General features: G+C 36.8%; 2 protein-coding genes across 6 annotated transcripts in view; one reads left to right on the plus strand and one right to left on the minus strand.

Moving 5' to 3' along the window:
• The window catches only part of LOC113636638 (WD repeat-containing protein 87-like), an 873,260-nt gene that overhangs the window by 787,503 nt on the left and 66,569 nt on the right, over window positions 1-19,188 (minus strand). The window lies entirely within an intron of this gene.
• Window positions 1-19,188, plus strand: part of LOC113650946 (kinectin-like) — a 683,852-nt gene that overhangs the window by 633,503 nt on the left and 31,161 nt on the right. For 3 of the 5 annotated variants that reach the window (XM_047809351.1, XM_047809350.1, XM_047809349.1), the window contains exon 15: window positions 8,287-8,347. In XM_047809351.1, coding sequence (XP_047665307.1) covers window positions 8,287-8,347 — 61 coding nt within the window. Of the gene's footprint in view, window positions 1-4,622; window positions 6,599-7,175; window positions 7,193-8,286; window positions 8,348-11,191; window positions 11,918-12,190; window positions 12,566-12,823; window positions 12,896-13,309; window positions 15,292-19,188 lie in introns of those variants that run through there. The other 2 variants (XM_047809352.1, XR_007139608.1) reach the window with 2 other exon arrangements.

Below are 19,188 nucleotides of genomic sequence, written 5' to 3' on the forward strand. Positions count from 1 at the left end.
TTTGGATCTGGACTCTGGCGGCCATTCCTAAACCTTGACCTTGTTTTGGTGAAGTCATTCCTTTGTTGATTTGTGTTTGTGCTTCGGGTCGTTGTCCTGCTGAAAGGTGAAATTCCTCTTCATCTTAGGTGTTTTAGCAGAAGCCCTAAAGGTTTTGCACCAAAACTGACTGGTATTTGGAGCTATTCATTATTACCTCCAGTCTGATTAAAGCCCCAGTCCCAGCTGAAGAAAAGCTGCCCCAAAGAATGATGCTGCCACCTCCATGTTTCACTGTGGGGATGGAGATCTTCTGGTGATGTGGTTTCTTTGTGCCAAACATATCTTTTGTTATTATGGCCAAAAGTTTCAATTTCAGTTTTATCAGACCATAAAATATTATTCCACATAGTTTTGGGAGATTGGATATATTTTTTTGCTAACTTTATCCAGGCTTGGATGTTTATTTTTTGCCTAAAACAGACTTCCATCTTGTCACTCTAACCTGAAGTTCAGACATATGAAGAATCTTATATTGGGCTTCTTGACAGCCTCCTGACCAGTTTTCTGATGTATCTCTGAATAATTTTAGAGGGTTTAGAGGGTGTTGATTTTCGTCTTTCCAGTGTTCCATGGTATATTCTATGTCTGGAAATTTGTTTGTAACCCTCTCCTAATTGATATTTCTCAACAATGAGATCCTGTACCTGCTTTGTCAGCTCTTTGCAGCCCCATGGCTTTTCCAGTTACTAAAATGAACAATCCTTTTTTTTTTCTTTTTTTTTTTATTTATTAGATGCAAAAATACAAATACAAAGACCAACAAAACAAAACGTGTGTGTGTGTGTGTATACATACATATATATACACACATACATAAATCAAAGAGGAAAATATATTAATAATTATAATAACAATAATAACGATGAAGACAGTAATAGTATCACACAAGACAAAATGTTATTGTAAAATTGGGTATGAGGAAGGTGACAATATCAACAGTAATAGCAATAATAATAATAATAATAATAATAATATTGAAAAATCCAATTAATAATAAATAGTAATAATAGTATTAGCAGTAGTAGTAATGATAAATATATTTACAAATATACTCATTTCATCCAGAATGAAGGGGAGGTTAAAGGATCAGAAAGAGGACCAATAGAACTAGTAGTAGTAATAGCAATAATAATGCTTCTACAGCCATTAATAGTAATGATAATAGTAGTACTTATAATAGCAATAATAATAATAATAATAATAATAATAATAATAATAACTGTAATATTGATACAACTATTAATGATAAGGTATTATAAAGCTGCCGCTGATAACCCTCATGGCCATGGCATAGCATAGACCAACGCCGGCGTCATATTACAACGGGCTATCAAGGTGAAGTGGTGTGGGATCCATGGTCCCAAAATCCATACCCATCCCCAGCCGTCCCGCACATGCCACGCTTAACCTGTCTGTGTGTGTATACGTTTTTTTTTTGTGGAATAAATATGGCTGCTTTCATTGTTATACTCATGACATATCCTCATCTAGTTTGTCAACTAGTGTATAATGCATTACAAAAGCATGGCGTGTAGCATGGAACCAGCCCAGTGCAAAGCCCAGGCCACCACGCCCGCGCCACACTTACCCTATGTATGTGCACACGACACACTTACCCTATGTATGTGCACACGACACACTTACCCTATGTATTTATTTATTTATTTATTTATTTATTTATTTATTTATTTATTTATTTATTTATTTATTTATTTAAAAAAGAATATTATTATGCTCCAAATGAATGTGTGTGCACCTCATCTAATATGTGATGCATTAAAACAGCGGGACAAGTGCTGGGCCAGCCGGGGACAAGAAATATCAGACAGAAGTACAAGCTGGAGGGTGAAAGTCCAATGCCCCCGGCCCCACATCACACAAACCCACGACTAATCAAAACTGCACATGGCAGGGACTAGTATGCCACAGCCAACCAGGGTCCAGAAGCAGCGAAAAAGGGAAAGAGAGAGAGAGAGAGAGAGAGAGAGAGAGAGAGAGAGAGAGTTTTAAATATAATAAGTATTTAATTTATATTTATTAGTCTGTGTTGCTGCCTCTTCCCGACCCTCCCTCCTCCCAATCATGTGTGATTATTGATGTGATTATTGATGGTGTATCATTGAGGATGGCTTCAGACAAAGAAGGTCAGTGGATTCATGACTGTTTGAAGTTAAAGAGAGATAACCAAGACGGGTGTAATTCTGATGTATTATTTTGAGTGGAGGTAGACAAGTTTTCCATGGAGATGTACTCTATTAGTAAATTTTTCCAAGTTGTAATGTGTATGGCGTTCCTCGATTTCCAGTTCATGAGGATAGTTTTCTTGGCGATAGTTAGAGCCACTAGGAGTAATTGACTGTTTGTACTGTTTAAATTGATTATGGATATGTCACCTAATATACAGAGGGAGGGAGACAGCGGGATGTGACAACCCATAAGGTTGGATAGTGAGTCGATAACGTTTTCCCAGAATGTTTTAACCGCAGTGCATTGCCAAATAGCGTGTAAATATGTATCTGGGGTGTTTTGTGTGCAATGTGAGCATGTTTCTGAAGTAAAACCCATTTTAAATAATTTCTGTCCAGTTAGGTGAAATCTATGAAGTACTTTATACTGTATAAGTTGTAAGTTGGTGTTTTTTGTCATGAAGTAGATATTTTTGCAGATTTGTGTCCAGAAAGCGGCATTGGGAGCAATAGATAAGTCTGATTCCCATTTAGCATTGGGTAGGCTTAATGTGTTGTCTGATTTGGATATTATTTTATATATTTTGGAGAGTCATTTTTTTGGGGTGAGGTTATATTAATTAGTTCTGAAATTGGAGGTGAAAGGTCTAGATTAATTCTCTGAGTGTCAATTTTTGATTGAATGGATGATTTGATTTGTAAATATTCCAAAAAACAATTACTCCCAATGCCGTATTTCTGGACCAAGTGGGAAAATGGTGCCAAGTTATTATTAAGAAGGATGTGTTGAAGTTGTGTGATGCCCTTATCTACCCATGTGCGTAAGTTGAGTGGCTTCTTATTTACTATAAAATCTGGGTTATTCCAGATCGGGGTGTATTTAGATGATGCAAGAGGGGTGTTTGTGATTTGATGAAATTTCCACCAGGCTGTCAGAGCTGTGGCTATTGTTGGTGATTTAAAACAGTGGTGCTTTTTGATTGCCTGACTATAGAAAGGTAATTCTGAAATGTTAATCTCTTTACAAATTGACTGTTCAACATCTAGCCATGTGCTTTCTGATGGGTTAAGATGAATCCATTTGTATATGTTTTAGAGCTGATTGGCCAAAAAGTAGTGGTAGAAATGTGGTGCTTCCAGTCCTTGTGTTTTTGGTTTCTGTAGTGTAGTCAATTTAATTGTTGGAGTCTTATTTTTCCAGTAGAATTTAGTGACGATTGAATCTAGTGATTTAAACCAGGTGAGGGTGGGTAGTGCTGGGGTCATTGTAAATAAATAGTTTAATTTAGGGAGTATAGTCATTTTAATTACTGATATTCTGCCCATAATGGATAGTGGTAAATTCATCCAGCGGTGAAGGTCATCATTTATTGTTTTAAGTAATGGAGTAAAATTGAGTCCAAACAGCTCTGACAGCCTGGGGGAAACATTAATGCCCAAGTATGTGATATAGTTAGTGCACAAAGGAATAGGTGATGTCTGGGATGTCACATCCAAACTGTTAGAATGTAATGAAAGTATGGCTGATTTACTCCAGTTGATGGAGTATTCAGAGATATTTGAGAATGAATCAATGAGTTTAATCGCTTCTTGTAATGATGATGAGGGGTCTTGTAAATATAGTAATATATCATCAGCGTAAAGACTAATTTTGTGGTGCATGTTTAGTGTTTGAATTCCTTTAATGTAGCTGTTTTGACGGATAGCTGCTGCTAATGGTTCAATGAAAATGGTAAATAATGAAGGGGAGAGTGGGCAAATGAAATGAACAATCCTACAGGAACAGCTGTACTTTATTTGGTGTCCATCGGTCACTTTAATTGACAGCAGGTATCTTCTAGTGAGTATTTAACAAGAGTTTGAACGTGATTGGTCGATTCTGAACACTGCCACATTAGCAATTAGAAAAGGGTGTGCAAACTTATGCAACAGGGTTAATGTACATTTTTATTTAAGAGAGAAAAACAGAAGGAGATCACGCATCTTCTCTAATCTACTGCGACATGTCACATGCTGTCGTAACCAGTATATAGACGAGGCAGCAGTAAAGAACATCATTCTGTTATCTGTTCAGGTTTTACATTGATAAATGTCTGTGTTTATAATTAAAGGAAGTGAGAATCTGATATTCTGTATATTCCTTTATCTACTACAATAGCACAGAGATATATTACAAAATATTTCACTATATATATAAAATACACAGGGGGAAATGTACAAATACTGACATACTGTATATTGGTAAAGACATGCAGAGATCAGAAAATAGGATTTTCCAATAAATCACAAGATATTTCTCTTCCTTAAGGGGAACTAGCGGTATATTAGCACAATGCTACATGATACAGATTTACTGTGTGTGATGACTGATTGTTGTCTAGTTTTCCTCTTTTTTATTAAGACACACATCAGCTGTGTTTTAACCAGAGTAACAGTTACTTTCCACATTTTCACATGGAACAATTCACATTTGTAATCATGCATAAAATCTTCACACTGTTTTATTTACTTTCACAGCCTGATCCGATCAGTGAGTATAAACCCCTTTTCTGTGCTAGTGATGTCTTGATGCTGCATGAATAATATATTTATTGTTCAGATGAAATAGATTAGACTGTGCTGTGTGTTCAGAGTGCAATAGCACATAGATATCTGAGCATCATGAGCATAGTGTAGTGAACACAACAGACTGTGATCTCTAACAGAACATTCATCATGCTGGTGTCTAGTTTGTCATTTAGTGTTGTACAGACACACAAATCTGACCTACACACTGATACTGAGAGAGAAAAAGCTGAACGTATAGCAGTGAGAAGCAAAGTAACACACAAAGCTAGGTAATATTGGGCTGCTAGTTTGTTCTGTAGATTAATGAGCAAAGAAACTCCAATATTTTGTACACAATGAATAAACACCATGTATAACGATTAAACATAAACCTCAGTGAAAGTCTGTAGAGATCTGAGACACAGAACAAAAATCCACCAGCATGACCTCAGTGTCTTTATCCAATAGACAGATAAACACACAGATAAAGTTCAAGAGCAAAGGAGCAGATTCCAGTTTGTTAAAAAGTAGATGATGGACAGATGAGACAAAGACTAAGCTGTAGCAGAGTGATGAAAAGAGGAAAGTGTGAAGTGAAAAGAAAACTGTTCATGATCCAAATCAAAGCAGCACTTCTGTGAAACATGGAGACATGGACATTTATGGAAGACAGTAGAACTTGTCTTTATTTTTCCCTGATACAGATAGAAATGGGGTTAAAATATGGTGATGTTCAGCATTTTCACTTCATATGGAGTGTTTTATTCAGCAGCTGATCACAGATCTGTGTTACTGCACTGAGTAAAAACACCTCATGAAGTCTTTCATTATTTAATATAAACTATTTATAATGATTCACTATCTGTTGTTATATTTTATTAAAATAGTTAAAATTGTAGCTGAACATCTTTGAAAGCACAGAGTGAAGATTGTTTATCAGCTGTTCTGACTGTAAATCATAAGTTTTTCTCATTGTATTTTATCTAACATTACATTTCTCTCTGTTGTTTTACATGATACTTCTCACAGCGGTAAGTAAATAACTCGACTTCACACTAATAGTAAAAGCTGATATTTTATAAACTTATCACATATATTACATTTTAATCCAGGAATCAAATAGAAACATAAAGATGATTTTCAGATCATGTTTATGTGAAGGAGTCTGATCAGTAAGTGAGATTCCACTTCCATCAGTCAGCTTCTTTCCCACAATGCACCTGTGTGTAACTGCAGTGTAATAATGTACAGAGACGTTTACCGTGTCGAGTAAAAGACACAACAAACACACAGCATATAACACACACCACTGACAGACTCATCAGAATGTCTCTCCTACACTTTATTTTCTCCTGCACTAATAAGGAGCTACACCTCAGTATGGGAGAAGATCTAAATGGACTGATGATCATTAATGTTCTCCATATACAATGTTCTATAGTTACATGTGCTGATATCAGAACAATTTTATATTTGTCTTGAAGCAGTTGTATAAATACACATACATTAATAATTTGTTTCTGGCTGCATGATTTTTCCCTCCACAGTTATGTTTCTGTACCTGATGAATCTGTCCAATGTGAGCAGATGATGATGATCACAGTGTAACAGAATGTTATGTAGATTTACTGACTGATGGCTAAATGTTAAACCTTTATGATCTTAGATTTGTTTAGGAAGATAATGAAACTGTTTTATGACCAAAGTAACGGTTCTTTTCTTTATTTTATAATTTATCTTTAAACTCATTCACAACACATTTACACTTTATTATTCACAGATACAGGAGCAATTTGGAGCTCTACAGAGGACAGAACAGAGAGGTGAGAGTGAATTTAATAATAATTTAATTTGTAGTTACTTGTTAATGTACCACTGAGCATCATGAGCATAGTGTAGTGAACACAACAGACTGTGATCTCTAACAGAACATTCATCATGCTGGTGTCTAGTTTGTCATTTAGTGTTGTACAGACACACAAATCTGACCTACACACTGATACTGAGAGAGAAAAAGCTGAAGGTTTTTGTTTGAATGTGATTTGATAACAATAACTCTGTATTAAAGTTACTGATCCTGGCTAACATTACTGTAGTGAACAGAACTACAGAGAGATGTGAGTTAGAGAGTCACACTTGATAATGCTGCATGAAAGAGATTCGAACAGAATGGAAGTAAGTCATCTGGGGAATTTGTTTCTTACTGCATTAATACTGAAAGATCCTGAAGAGCAGAAAGAGAAGAGAAACAATACAGTACAGGATCATAACAGACTTTTTAGGAATGTTTACAGCTAATACTACAGGATAAAATACAGAAATACTGAACATTACAATGCATTTTTAATAATCTCAACAAACTTATTGTGCTTTTTTCCCCACATCCTCCTGTATATAAAGACTTCTGTGTTGAACAGGTGAGTAAACTGTTATAAAATATTACATTCATTAATGTCTTACTGATGATAGCAGCATAAAAAATCATAAATTATGTTATAATTAGACCAGTGATCAGTGAGGGGTAAATGAGTTACCATGGCAACCGGCTCCCAGTGATGGTTTATTGTGGATAAAACATCACATTGGATTGTTCTAGAAACACAGTTGTTGAACTGTTTGCTAGCAATCTGCTGTTATTACTGGTGTTGTTATGATGTAATTATTATTTCTAGGAGTGTAAACACTTTGTGGAAACATAAACAAAATAAATGTAAGAAAAATGACGACCTTCATTCCTTTGATGTTTATCTGTAAACTTTTTATTTAATTCCATTTAAAGTGACAGAAAAGGTTTAACACGTCTTTAGTTTAACTTGAGGATCGATGCAGACGACCTACAACACTAACAAAATGAAGTTACACTAAAACTTTTTACTTAAAATCTTTGTGCTAAAATTAATGGCACCCGAAAATTATTGGAGGTGATCAGTCTGGTGGTCTTTTGGGATAAAAACATAAAATTCTCTCAGTTTCTGTGTTTCTTGTGTTCTTTGATCATCGCTGACTGACGATTGTGAACAAATAAAAGTCAGCTAATGAACATAAAATAACATTAAACACAATCAGTGTCTTTAAAAATAGATGTAAATGTCTGGAACAGTGGATTATGATGCATAAGAACATGACTTCATTGTGATATTGTGTGACGTCACCACAGCAGAAATGAGACCAAACATCTTGATTCTCATGGAGATGATTTTTTTTCTCTCTCCTGTAAGGTTCAGTTTAGTGTTTAATGATTGTGTTCTTCAGCTGGCTGCATTCAAACTCAGTGTGTTACTGAATACAATATCAGTTTAAATCAACCTCAATCAGCTCAGTGTGTACTGTTAGTAATATTACACACACACACACACACACACACACACACACACACACACACACACACACACACACACACACACACACAATGATCTGAACAGAGAAACACTTCATGTTAATTTAACACTTTATTTACATACAGTATGGAGTCATGTATAAAACCTTCACACTGTTTTATTCACTTCCTCAGAGAGACAGAAAATGGACAGAAGATGAGAGAAAGAAAATGGAGGAATCTGTTCTACTGACTGGTGAGTATGGAAGGAGGTACAAAAGTAAACACACCTGTTCATCTTTACAGCCTGAAGTGTTCAATAACGAGATCTCCAGTAAGTCTGTAGTCTGAAATTCACAGCTTCTCACATTCTCCATTCAAGATATTATTTACACATTATAGAGACTGTGTGAAATTTATCATGGTGTTAAACATTCACACTGCATGTCACTGTTTCTGTGTGAATTTTAAGTTTAACCTGATTACAGTGAATAATGTAAATATTTCTGGGTGGAAATAACAGGTAAATTTTCAATGAATACAAATAATTGATAATTAAAAAAGTTAATTAGTTTTGGTTAATAAATGTAGCCCTAGAGCAAGACCCTTAACCCTAAACCTGCTAAGTACATTTGTTAGTTGCTGTCAGGAGCTACTGGGACGATTCCATGTGTTTTCCTACAGCATGTTTCCTACAGCACGTGTGTTGTGTCACGTCACTCCTATTGTTCTGTTTCCTGCTTTGTCACCTGTATGTAGTAATTTTATACCCAGAAATTAAACTAACAATCAGAAACCAGGTGGGAAAAAATAATCACAGAGTCATTAAGAGAGTAATTAGCAGCCAGGTTTTACTAATGAAAAGCCTGAGATCTGCAGGAAGAGTGACTAACTTTTAAAAAGCAGATCTTGTGTCAGTTTGTTGTTCTGGAATAGGGCTGGGCGATAAAACGATAACGATATGTATCGCGATAGACACGTGATCGATAGCGATATAAAATGTGCTTGAAAAGACGTTCGATATTTTTTATTCTTCGTCAGAAAAAAACAGAAGTTGTGAAGCAAGTTTGGTTGCATTAACAAAGGTGCTCTGTCTCTGGTAACCTAGCAACTTGGGGAGTGACACTTTAACAGCCAATCATGTAACAGTATCAAGTTTGGTTGTGCCATATCATTGTCTCGTGCTGGTGCTGGTGCTGGTGCTGGATTCCTCTTCAGTAACCGGCGACTGATAAGGCAGTTGTTTGGATATTATAACTAGGGGCTGAAACGATTCCTCGAGTAACTTGATTACAAAAATTGTTTGAGGCAAATTCCTCTGCCTCGAAGCCTCTTTTAATTCATTTTAAAGCTCACATCATCTTATTGTGCAATTATTTTGTGTGTGTGTGTGAGACAACGCGCTTTTGTAAAAGCGGACGGAGACGCGTGGAGTTAGCGGTCTTTTGATCTGAGTGTGTGTACGGGCTGCAAAATGGGAGGGCTCGATAACAATGTCAATGAGCAAAGAGAAGAAACAAACAGGAGAAAACGACAGAAAACGTCCAAGTTTTGGGACACTATCAGAGCGTCTGTTTTCAGCAGCAGGAAACATTTCTTCAATGCGCAGGGCAAGCCTCAATTCTGAGCATGTTACCTTTTTTCGTTGCAATCACATGCTCCTTTAAAGACTTTTAAAGAACACACGTTGAGAGAGAGAGAGAGAGAGAGAGAGAGAGAGAGAGAGAGAGAGAGAGAGAGAGACTTTTATATTCTGATTAATATATGTGTATATGCTTAAAACACTCGGTGTGAAACCATGCATGGCCTCTAGGTCCAAGTTCATGTTTGGGACTTAAATGTACTTAATTCTTCTCAGTCAACTTTGTCATTGTTCACAGTACAAGTACAGACAAGTACAAGTAAAATTAAGCAAAAATATATTTAATCCGATTACTCGATTAATCGGTGAAATTTTATTAATCGATGAAATTTTTGGTAGAATTCGTGATTACTAAAATATTCGATAGCTACAGCCCTAATTATAAGTCTACAAAAATATACTTGAATAGTTTAACTTCAAGTATGATTAGAGTAAGAATAAATTGAGTTACTTTTTCATATTTCTGCAGGTTTTATGTTTCAAACAATGTTACTGTAGTGTATCAGGTTTGTGTTTTATATTACAGATGTATCTCAGTCTACCTCAGTTTTATTTATGTTTATAAAACACTGCACATATTTTACACACTTTATTCCCCAGAAGGTGAACAGCTAGTGAACTTCCTCGCACTAAACTTGCACTAAACTCTCAGGTTTCTCTGTTTATATTTAACACTTTGAACTATTTTATTACACTTTATTAAGCATTTCTTACATTTTCTGTCATTTTGCACCTTAAATGTTAAGAGATAATAGTTAAGTGTTCATTTTGACTTTAGACTCATGTTTACATTATTATTATTTGAGTTTTCCTGGTTGGTGACATTTCTGTCTTAATAACTGAGGGGATTCTGATCAGAGGAAGGTTAAGTTTAAAATAAAAATGTTTAAATGTAATATATTTTTCTCCTGGTCCTTATTTTAAATGGGTCATAAAAAAGTTCAATATATATCTATATCGACCGATATGAAACACTGATATTGTGATACAGTTTTCTGCCATATCGCCCAGCCCTATTCTGCAAAGACAAATAGACATCAAACTCAGTCCAAAATCAGACCATTTAGTGCTCAGAGAACTAAAGAAAAGCCAATAGCTACATCATGTGACCTAAAGACCTCTGTAAGGTCATTAAATGTTTCTGGACTTTCTGGAGAAAATGAGTATTGAAAGCTTTTGTGTTTTTTGATGTCACCTGAGGTTATTTGTTTGTCCACAGAAGTTGGTGAGGACCAGAAAATTGGTCCCTGATAGATTAAACATAGAATTTAATTATTTTCCTCACAGGACATTATATCATCAAGCTTTTTCTTTTATTAAATTTTTCTCTTCTGAATGAGTAACACTGTAATGGTCACCAAAAATGAAAAAAAAGGAACAATCGTTTATATTATATTGATGCATATTGATGTTTTCTGAAAATTTCATTCTGTTTACAATTTATTTACATTTTTCTAGAATATATTGCTGATGATTTGATAGTGGTGATCAGAAAGTTGGAAAAAAATGAAAAAGAGCTGAAAACAATAAAACAGGACCTGGACAGAACGTCTAAATCACTGGAACGCAAAGTCCAGGAGATAAAAGATTGTAAACAACAAATAGAGAAGAAAGATACAGAACTGAGCGACAGAGAGAAAAACATGAAGGAGGATGAGGAGAGATTCAAAGCTACAAATACAAAACTAGAGAAGACGACTGAGGAGCTACAGAAGAGAGAAAGAGCTCTACAGGAGAGAGATCAACAACTGAAAGTGAAAGACACACAGATACAGACGACACAAATACAAGTGGAAGAAATGGTGAAAACACTTGTGCAGAAGGATGAAGAATTAAATAAGAAAAATGAAGAGCTGAAGGTTCTCAAAGAAAGTTTAGAGACTAATAAGAAGACTCTTTCTGAGAGAGATGCAGAGTTAATGGAAACAAATAAAAAACTTAAAAATGCCACTGAACAGATGATGAAAAGAGACAAAGAGCTTCACGAGAAAGACAAACTTCTGACAGAAAATACACAAACACTTCAGAAGAAGGACAAGACACTGAAAGAGAAGGAGAAACAGCTCAGTGAAGTACGAGAAGAAGTGAGAAAATCAAATATGACATTAGAAAAGAATCAGACACAATTGAAGGACAAAGAGAGACAACTGGAGAGAGTGGTGAAAGAACTGGAAACCAGTACAAATAACCTCACAGAAAGAGACAAACAACTTCAGGAGAAAGACAGACTTCTGACAGAAAATACACAAACACTTCAGAAGAAGGACGAGACACTGGAAGAGAAGGAGAAACAGCTCAAACGGACAAGAGCCGAACTGGACAAAACAATTAAGGCGTTAGAAGACAGTCAGCGACACGTGGAGGAGAAAAACACACAACTAGAGAATCTGAACAAACTGCTGAAGGAGAAAGAAACACAGCTGAAGAACACAGATAAAGAGCTGGAAACCAGTACAAATAAACTGGACACACTGGGACAGGAGCTGCAGGACAAGCAGAGACAACTACAGGACATGATGATCATAGTGGAGCAACAGAAATCTGAGTTAGCAGAAAAAAAACAAAAGCTTGAAGAGAAAGACAGACTTCTAACTGAGAGAGAGACACAGCTAACTGAGAGAGAGACACAGCTAACTGAGAGAGAGACACAGCTAACTGAGAGAGAGACACAGCTAACTGAGAGAGAGACACAGCTAATGGGACGAGACAAAGAGCTTCAGGAGAAAGACAGACTTCTAGAGGAGAAAACAAAGCAGCTGCAGGAACAGACAGATCCAGAATCATCAGCTTCCATCAGGAGAAGAAACAGCATGGATTTTTTACCTCCAAAAAGTGAGTAATATGTCAAATTATACAATTATAGAAGTTTCTCAGAATGTCATTGTTTCTAAATATTCAATGAATAAATTAATACATAAATATACTGTAATGATCCTTAATAGTGCTACTGTTCAGATATTATAAGGAAATGTCATTTAAACAGTGACAGGGGTTAGTTATAGTGTATAAGACATAACTTTATTATATCATCTGTCTAACTCTACCTTCTGAAGAATGTCTCTCATTCTGACTGGTTCTGATGTTTCCTAGTGAGTGAAGAGACTCAGGACTCAGCAGCACCAATCAGGAGAAGGAACAGTATGGGGGGAGGACGTCCAACATGTGAGTGATTAATTATTGTTATGTTTAATGTGAAACTCAACAGTAGTTTGAGGTAAAAGAGATGAATATAAAGAGAGGCAGCAGACAGATTTAAATGTATAATTTGATTACAATCAAAACATCAACATTATAAAGCTGATATAAAACATGGACATAAAACATTCTGAAAAACAACTATCTAATAGGTAAAAATGAACAATGTTAAATATCTCTGGATTCTGAGCAGCGTGACAGAAAATCACCGATATGGACGACATCAGACTTTCCTCCGTCAATCACAGTGACACTAACATGATGAGGAATTTGAATACGAGTTATATAAAGGCAGTCAGCCTCCATACTCCATAGAACAGCGTCATCACCACAATGCAGTAAGTGATTCTGTATTAAATGATTCATTCTTGTTCATTTCAGTGGGTGGAGAATCGTCTAGTCCACATCCTCCAGCATCGGTTACTGTAGCAGAACTGAGGCTGGTGCTGCTGGGGAGGACGGGGTCTGGGAAGAGTGTAACAGGAAACACCATCCTGGGCAGAGAGGAGAGGAACCAGGCTGCTACGTCTACAGCTACATCTACAGCCACCCAGCAGAGTGAGAGCACACAGGGGGAGGTGGCTGGGAGGAAGGTGACTGTGGTGGACACGCCTGACTGGTTCTCTCCTGAACTGTCTCTGGAGAAGCTGAGACAGGACGTGGGACACTGTGTCCGTCTGTCTGCTCCAGGACCCCACGCCTTCCTCCTGGTCATACCTCTAAAGCAGCCTACAGGAGAGGAGAGAGGGATGCTGGAGAAAATGGAGGAGATCTTTGGAGAGACATGCTGGAGAAACACAATGATCATATTCAGTGTTACTGATGAACATCAGAAGAAGAACATTGAGGACTTTATCCAATCAGGAGACCAGGAGGTCCAGAGACTTGTAGAGAAATGTGGGAACAGCTTTCACTGTCTCAACATTAATGAGAGTGGAGATGGTTCTCAGGTCTCAGAGCTGTTGGAGAAGATAGAGAAGATGGTAGAAGGAAGCAGAGAGAAATTCTACAGCAGTGATATCTACCTAGAGACAGAATCTCAGATCAGAGCAATGGAAGCAACGATTCTGAAGGAAAGAGAAGAGAAAAGAGAGAGAGAGGAGAAGGACATGAAAGAAAAAATAGAGAAGGAGATGCAGGATTCTCTGAGAAAGATAGAGGGAGTGATCGAGGAGCATGAAGGTGACATCAGACAACTTAATGATCGAACAACTGAACTGGAGAGAAAGATGAAAGAAGAGAGGGATGAAGAGAAAAAGAAAGAACTTGAGAGGGAGCTGAAACGAGAGGTAGACAAAAGAACAGAAATGGAAGAAAAGGTGAAGAAACTAAAAGAAAAGAGAGAGAGGGAGAGAAAAGAGATGGAGGAAAGGCACGAGCAGGAGATGGAGGAGATCAGGGAGGTGTATGAAGGAGAGATCAGAATGGAGGCAGAGAGAAAGCTCATGAAGATCATCCTGCCTGAACTCCAGAGAAACATGTTGTCCTCAAAAACAAAGATGCAGGAAGATTTCAGCAGACAGATGGAGGAGAAGAACAGAGAGATGGAGAATCTTCAGCAGAAACTTTCACAGCTCACAGATACTCACAGTCTGCTTGAAGAGGTTTATGAGAAAACTGTCAGAGAAAGTTCAGAGAGAGCTTCTCTAAAAGGAGAGGCATCAAAGGGAATGTCTCAGAAATTTAAAGGCTTATTTAAATGAGTAACAGAGTTTATAAAGCTGCAGAGACTCAAATGGTCTGAAATGAGGCGTATCGACCAGTGATGGTAGACGTCACAGAGCTAGAGACAGAAGCCTATGATCAAAAGCCTATGGTTTGTTATTTCCTAAGACCTAATTCCCAAATAATTCTTAAGACAACAGGATTTTTAAAAATGAAGATGGATTGTCCAACAAATGATTTTCAGGGCTAATTAATTATTCTTATTAACAATAAGCTTTTTAATGCTACTTACTTGTCATGCAGTACAACCTAACAAATATAATGTGTAGGTCTGGTTTGGGATCTTTTACACACTGAAGAAATCACATCATGACCGACAGTGTTTTATTCTTCTTATACAACAGAAATTTCCTCAATTACATTTGTATTAACAAAAGAAGAATACTTTAAACTCTTTATCCCTTTACAGCTGCATCTAATGTGGAGATACATCCTCAAACTAGCTAGTTATTGTTATCACACTATAACAGCTTGAATCTCTTGTAAGGAATCAAAGGTGAAAAATAATATAAATAGTTATTTTATAATATACTTGGGAAATGTGTAACATATTTGTTAGTTTTCCCAAATATCACCTGGTACAACTGTCTGTAACAGACTATTTTGAGGCTTTAATATTGAAAATAATTCAATTGGGGGGGGGGGGGGGGGAATAAATTATCATGCAGCAACATATCTGTGATCCTTGCAAACATCTAGCAGGTTTGTCAGACTTTATCAACTTTGGAAAACTTGAAACTCTTTTAAATATTGCCAAGTTGTTGTCATATATGGCTTTAATGTTATATATCTCAATAAGATTGATATTTTGTTTACATTTTGTACAATTTTATTAGAAAACTAATTTATGAAAATATTTATGAATGATGTATATATTTGATTGTACATTTAATTGTGTATAAACTGTATGAATAAATGTGAACATGTACATATGTCTGTACTTATTTATCATTTTTATTTTAACCTGTTTATATACCACTAAGCTACCAAAGAATCTCTGACTCTAAGGCAAGAGCCGAGTCTCGCTAAAAGAAGAGAAAAAAGAAAACAGGTACAGTACATCATGTTAATATTTTAAACCCTATTGTATTTCTAATTCACTGATTAGGAGATCTTTTTAGCACTTTACTCAGTCCTCATATGTATTTTCCTCTAATTTTCTCTCATCATGAGGAAAAAGCATTAATCATTTTCACATGACCATTTTCCAGTTGCTCTTTTTCTCTTAGAATTAAGGATGATGTATTTTTACTGTATATATAAGACATCTATATGTTAAATGGCCTCTGTTCTGATTGGCTGCCCTGTATCACACATCCTTAAACCACTAATCTAAAATAATTCTACATTCCTAAATGGCTGTGTAAACTGCTGTGGACTAAATCACAGTGATGTGGAATTGTTAAAAGATGAGAAAAGGTTTTACAGTGTAGTTTGCACACATGGACTGTAATTATTAGCGGTGGATGAAACTTTGACTATGTTTACGTAGACGACAGATGGAACCTTCTGGGCCGTCAATATTGTACAGAGTTCCTGCAGGTTTCTTTTAGGTAATTTGTCTAAGAGCAAGCTGTCCCAGTCCATTATTCTGTATTTCACCTCACATTCCATAAACACAATGTTGGTCCATTTGCACATAAACTGACCACCACAAGGGCAGAAAATCTTGAAGAAAAACAGAAAATCCAGGCCAGAAACATGTTGTTTAGGGCACAAATCAAAAATAATAGTGTGCACTACAGTTTAATCATCAAGGTTTTTCTCATCACCTTGAATCATGTTAAACATCCACATTGAATAAAAACCTAAGTATAAGTCAATAATGAGTGCTATTTTTCCCTACAAACAAATATGGAAAAAAAAAAACCGTAACTAAATACTAGACTAGTCCTAGATTATGATAATAAAAACAGAGATTATATGGATAAATACTTAAATTACAAAATTTAAATCGATTAAATTCAATTCAGTAATTAGTGTATTAAATAATAATAATTAATTAAATAGTTAATATTTGGAAAGCCAAGCCCTACATATATATGTTGTCATACACAGAACAGATTAAATCTAGTTAGATTAATTAAAAAAAAAAAAAAAGGCGCCTTTTTTTTTATTCCTAACGGTCGAGTTACCTCAGAGTTTTTGCGCGGGAGCTGCACCAACTTGCTGCTGCCTCTTCGTGTCAGGACAAATTTATTTTTTCATTCCGTCTTAAATTTCGTGGTTAAAAAGCAAGACGTTTTGGATTAAGGTGAGAATTTAATATTGGTTTGTGTTTCAGTGTTCAGTGAGTCGTGAAGTAGCCTATGTCGGGTGTTAGGAAGCTCACTAATGCCTGCATAGTTAAATCAAGCTCTGTGTTGTTTTACCAAAGTAGTGAAGCCGAATATAAAATGGCGCATGAGAATGTTTATAGTTAAATCTCTAAATTAATCACACACAGGGAAACTTATTTGTGTCGAAGCTGCAGCCTTTCCACCGAAATCAGGCGGCTCATAACGTTAAGTTCATGTACATGTCGTCTTTCTCGAGCTCGTTTGCTTAAATTAACGTGTTAAAATCAATGTTGTGGAGCCATTATGTGACAGAGCGATTTATTATGGACGAGACGATGAATAAGCCACTGTTAAAATTCCCTACGTTGTATTTCCACCGGAGTTTGATCAGTAATTCGTGCCGTAGGATTGAGCTTCCATAAAATGGCGGATTAGCGCCCTGTTTACAGAGCACACAGAAGGATAATCGTAGCCATGTTAGCGTTATGGACTCTTAAACTACTTAAGCAAAGGCAAAAAATAAGCTGAGAGACATTTCAATGGAGTCTACAATGTGTTGACTTTAAGGAACCGAGACGTTTTATTCACTGGTCAATGAACAATATAACAGGCTGCTAAATTTATGTTGTGGATAATTGTGAAGGTGGTGTAAACTACCTGGAGAAATCTGGGATGTGTCCAAAAACGGTGTTTTTTTTTTGTGGTCCCTCAGGGAAAACCGTGTTAACCAAAAAAAAAAAAAAGGCACACTAAAAACAAATTAGCAAAATGCTTCACTGAAACAGGCTTGTCATGGGTCAAAGCCCTCCCAATAATGCTGATGCATGTGCGAGCAAGATGTGTATGTAATCTGAGTCCATTAGAAATTTCCATCTGTTTTTGGCAGGCCGTTATACACAGGAGTGGAATCCAAAGATTTAATATCTGCAAATGTGAAGATGAAATGTTGAACTATTGCACAAACATGTCCTCTGTGTTATCTGATGTTCACAGACAGGTGAAGGTCGTCCTTCCTAAGCTACATGCAGACGCATTGCATGACATGAAGCCTGGTGAGTGGTGAAAGACTTCAGGAGAAAGCACTGGAAGACCAAGCAATGGCGGGGACCGTTCCAGATTCTGCTGACTATACCCACTGCTGTGAAAAAAGCAGAGAGAACAACGTCAATCTACGCCAGCCACTGCAAACGTGTACCAGCACCAAGCCAGCAGGAAAAGTAAGAATCAGCTGAGACACCCATGGACCTCACTCTCACTCACTCATTTTCTACCGCTTTATCCGAACTACCTCGGGTCACAGGGAGCCTGTGCCTATCTCGGGCGTCATCGGGCATCAAGGCAGGATACACCCTTGACGGAGTGCCAACCCATCGCAGGGTACACACACTCTCATTCATTCAACCACACACTACGGACCAATCAACCTACCATGCATGTCTTTGGACTGGGGGGGAAACCGGAGTACCCGGAGGAAACCCCCCGAGGCACGGGAAGAACATGCAAACTCCGCACACACAAGGTGGAAATTGAACCCTGACCCTGGAGGTGTGAGGCGAAAGTGCTACCCACTAAGCCACCGTGCCTCCACCTATGGACCGATGGCAACAAATTCATAGAGAACTTCGACGAGAAGCAACCTTACATCTACACCCACCCACCACAAAACAGCCTAGACTGATAGTGTTCCCAAGCCCCGGTGAGGTGGGACGAGTGCGAAAGGGCAGTGCCTGCACTCTGAGCACCGATATACGTCAAGAAGGGTGAAGGTTCACTTGAAGTTTGGTGCTGTCCACATGAATCACCTGAGATATCCTAAATATCCTGTTAACGAGACAGTCAGATAATGTCTGATGTCTTGTCTAAAAATGTCTTTTGAATGCCTTAAGTAATAAGCCTTAAATAATAATAAAGTAATAAATAAGACAATGAGACGAATTTCATTTATTAAGACAAAATGTCCCCCCTAGTGTTCAGACAGAGAACAGTCCAAGCCATTCCTGACATTCACACTAATTCTAAATCATATGAATTGCTGATGATCTTTGAATAATACCTCTGGTTGGAGTACAGTATTATTTTTCAGTATTATTTTTATTGCATAGCCTGTACTTTTGTCTAGTTTTTTACTCTTCAAACAACTAATACAAAAGCAGTAAAATAATATTAATTATATTTTAGTGAGTATTCTAAATATAAAAATTGCCTAGGCCTACATACAAATGAAGCCTATATTCTTTCTTTTAAATAAAAACCTGT

Source organism: Tachysurus fulvidraco, chromosome 26 (genome assembly GCF_022655615.1).
Source record: "Tachysurus fulvidraco isolate hzauxx_2018 chromosome 26, HZAU_PFXX_2.0, whole genome shotgun sequence".
In the NCBI taxonomy this organism is placed as follows: Eukaryota; Metazoa; Chordata; class Actinopteri; order Siluriformes; family Bagridae; genus Tachysurus; species Tachysurus fulvidraco.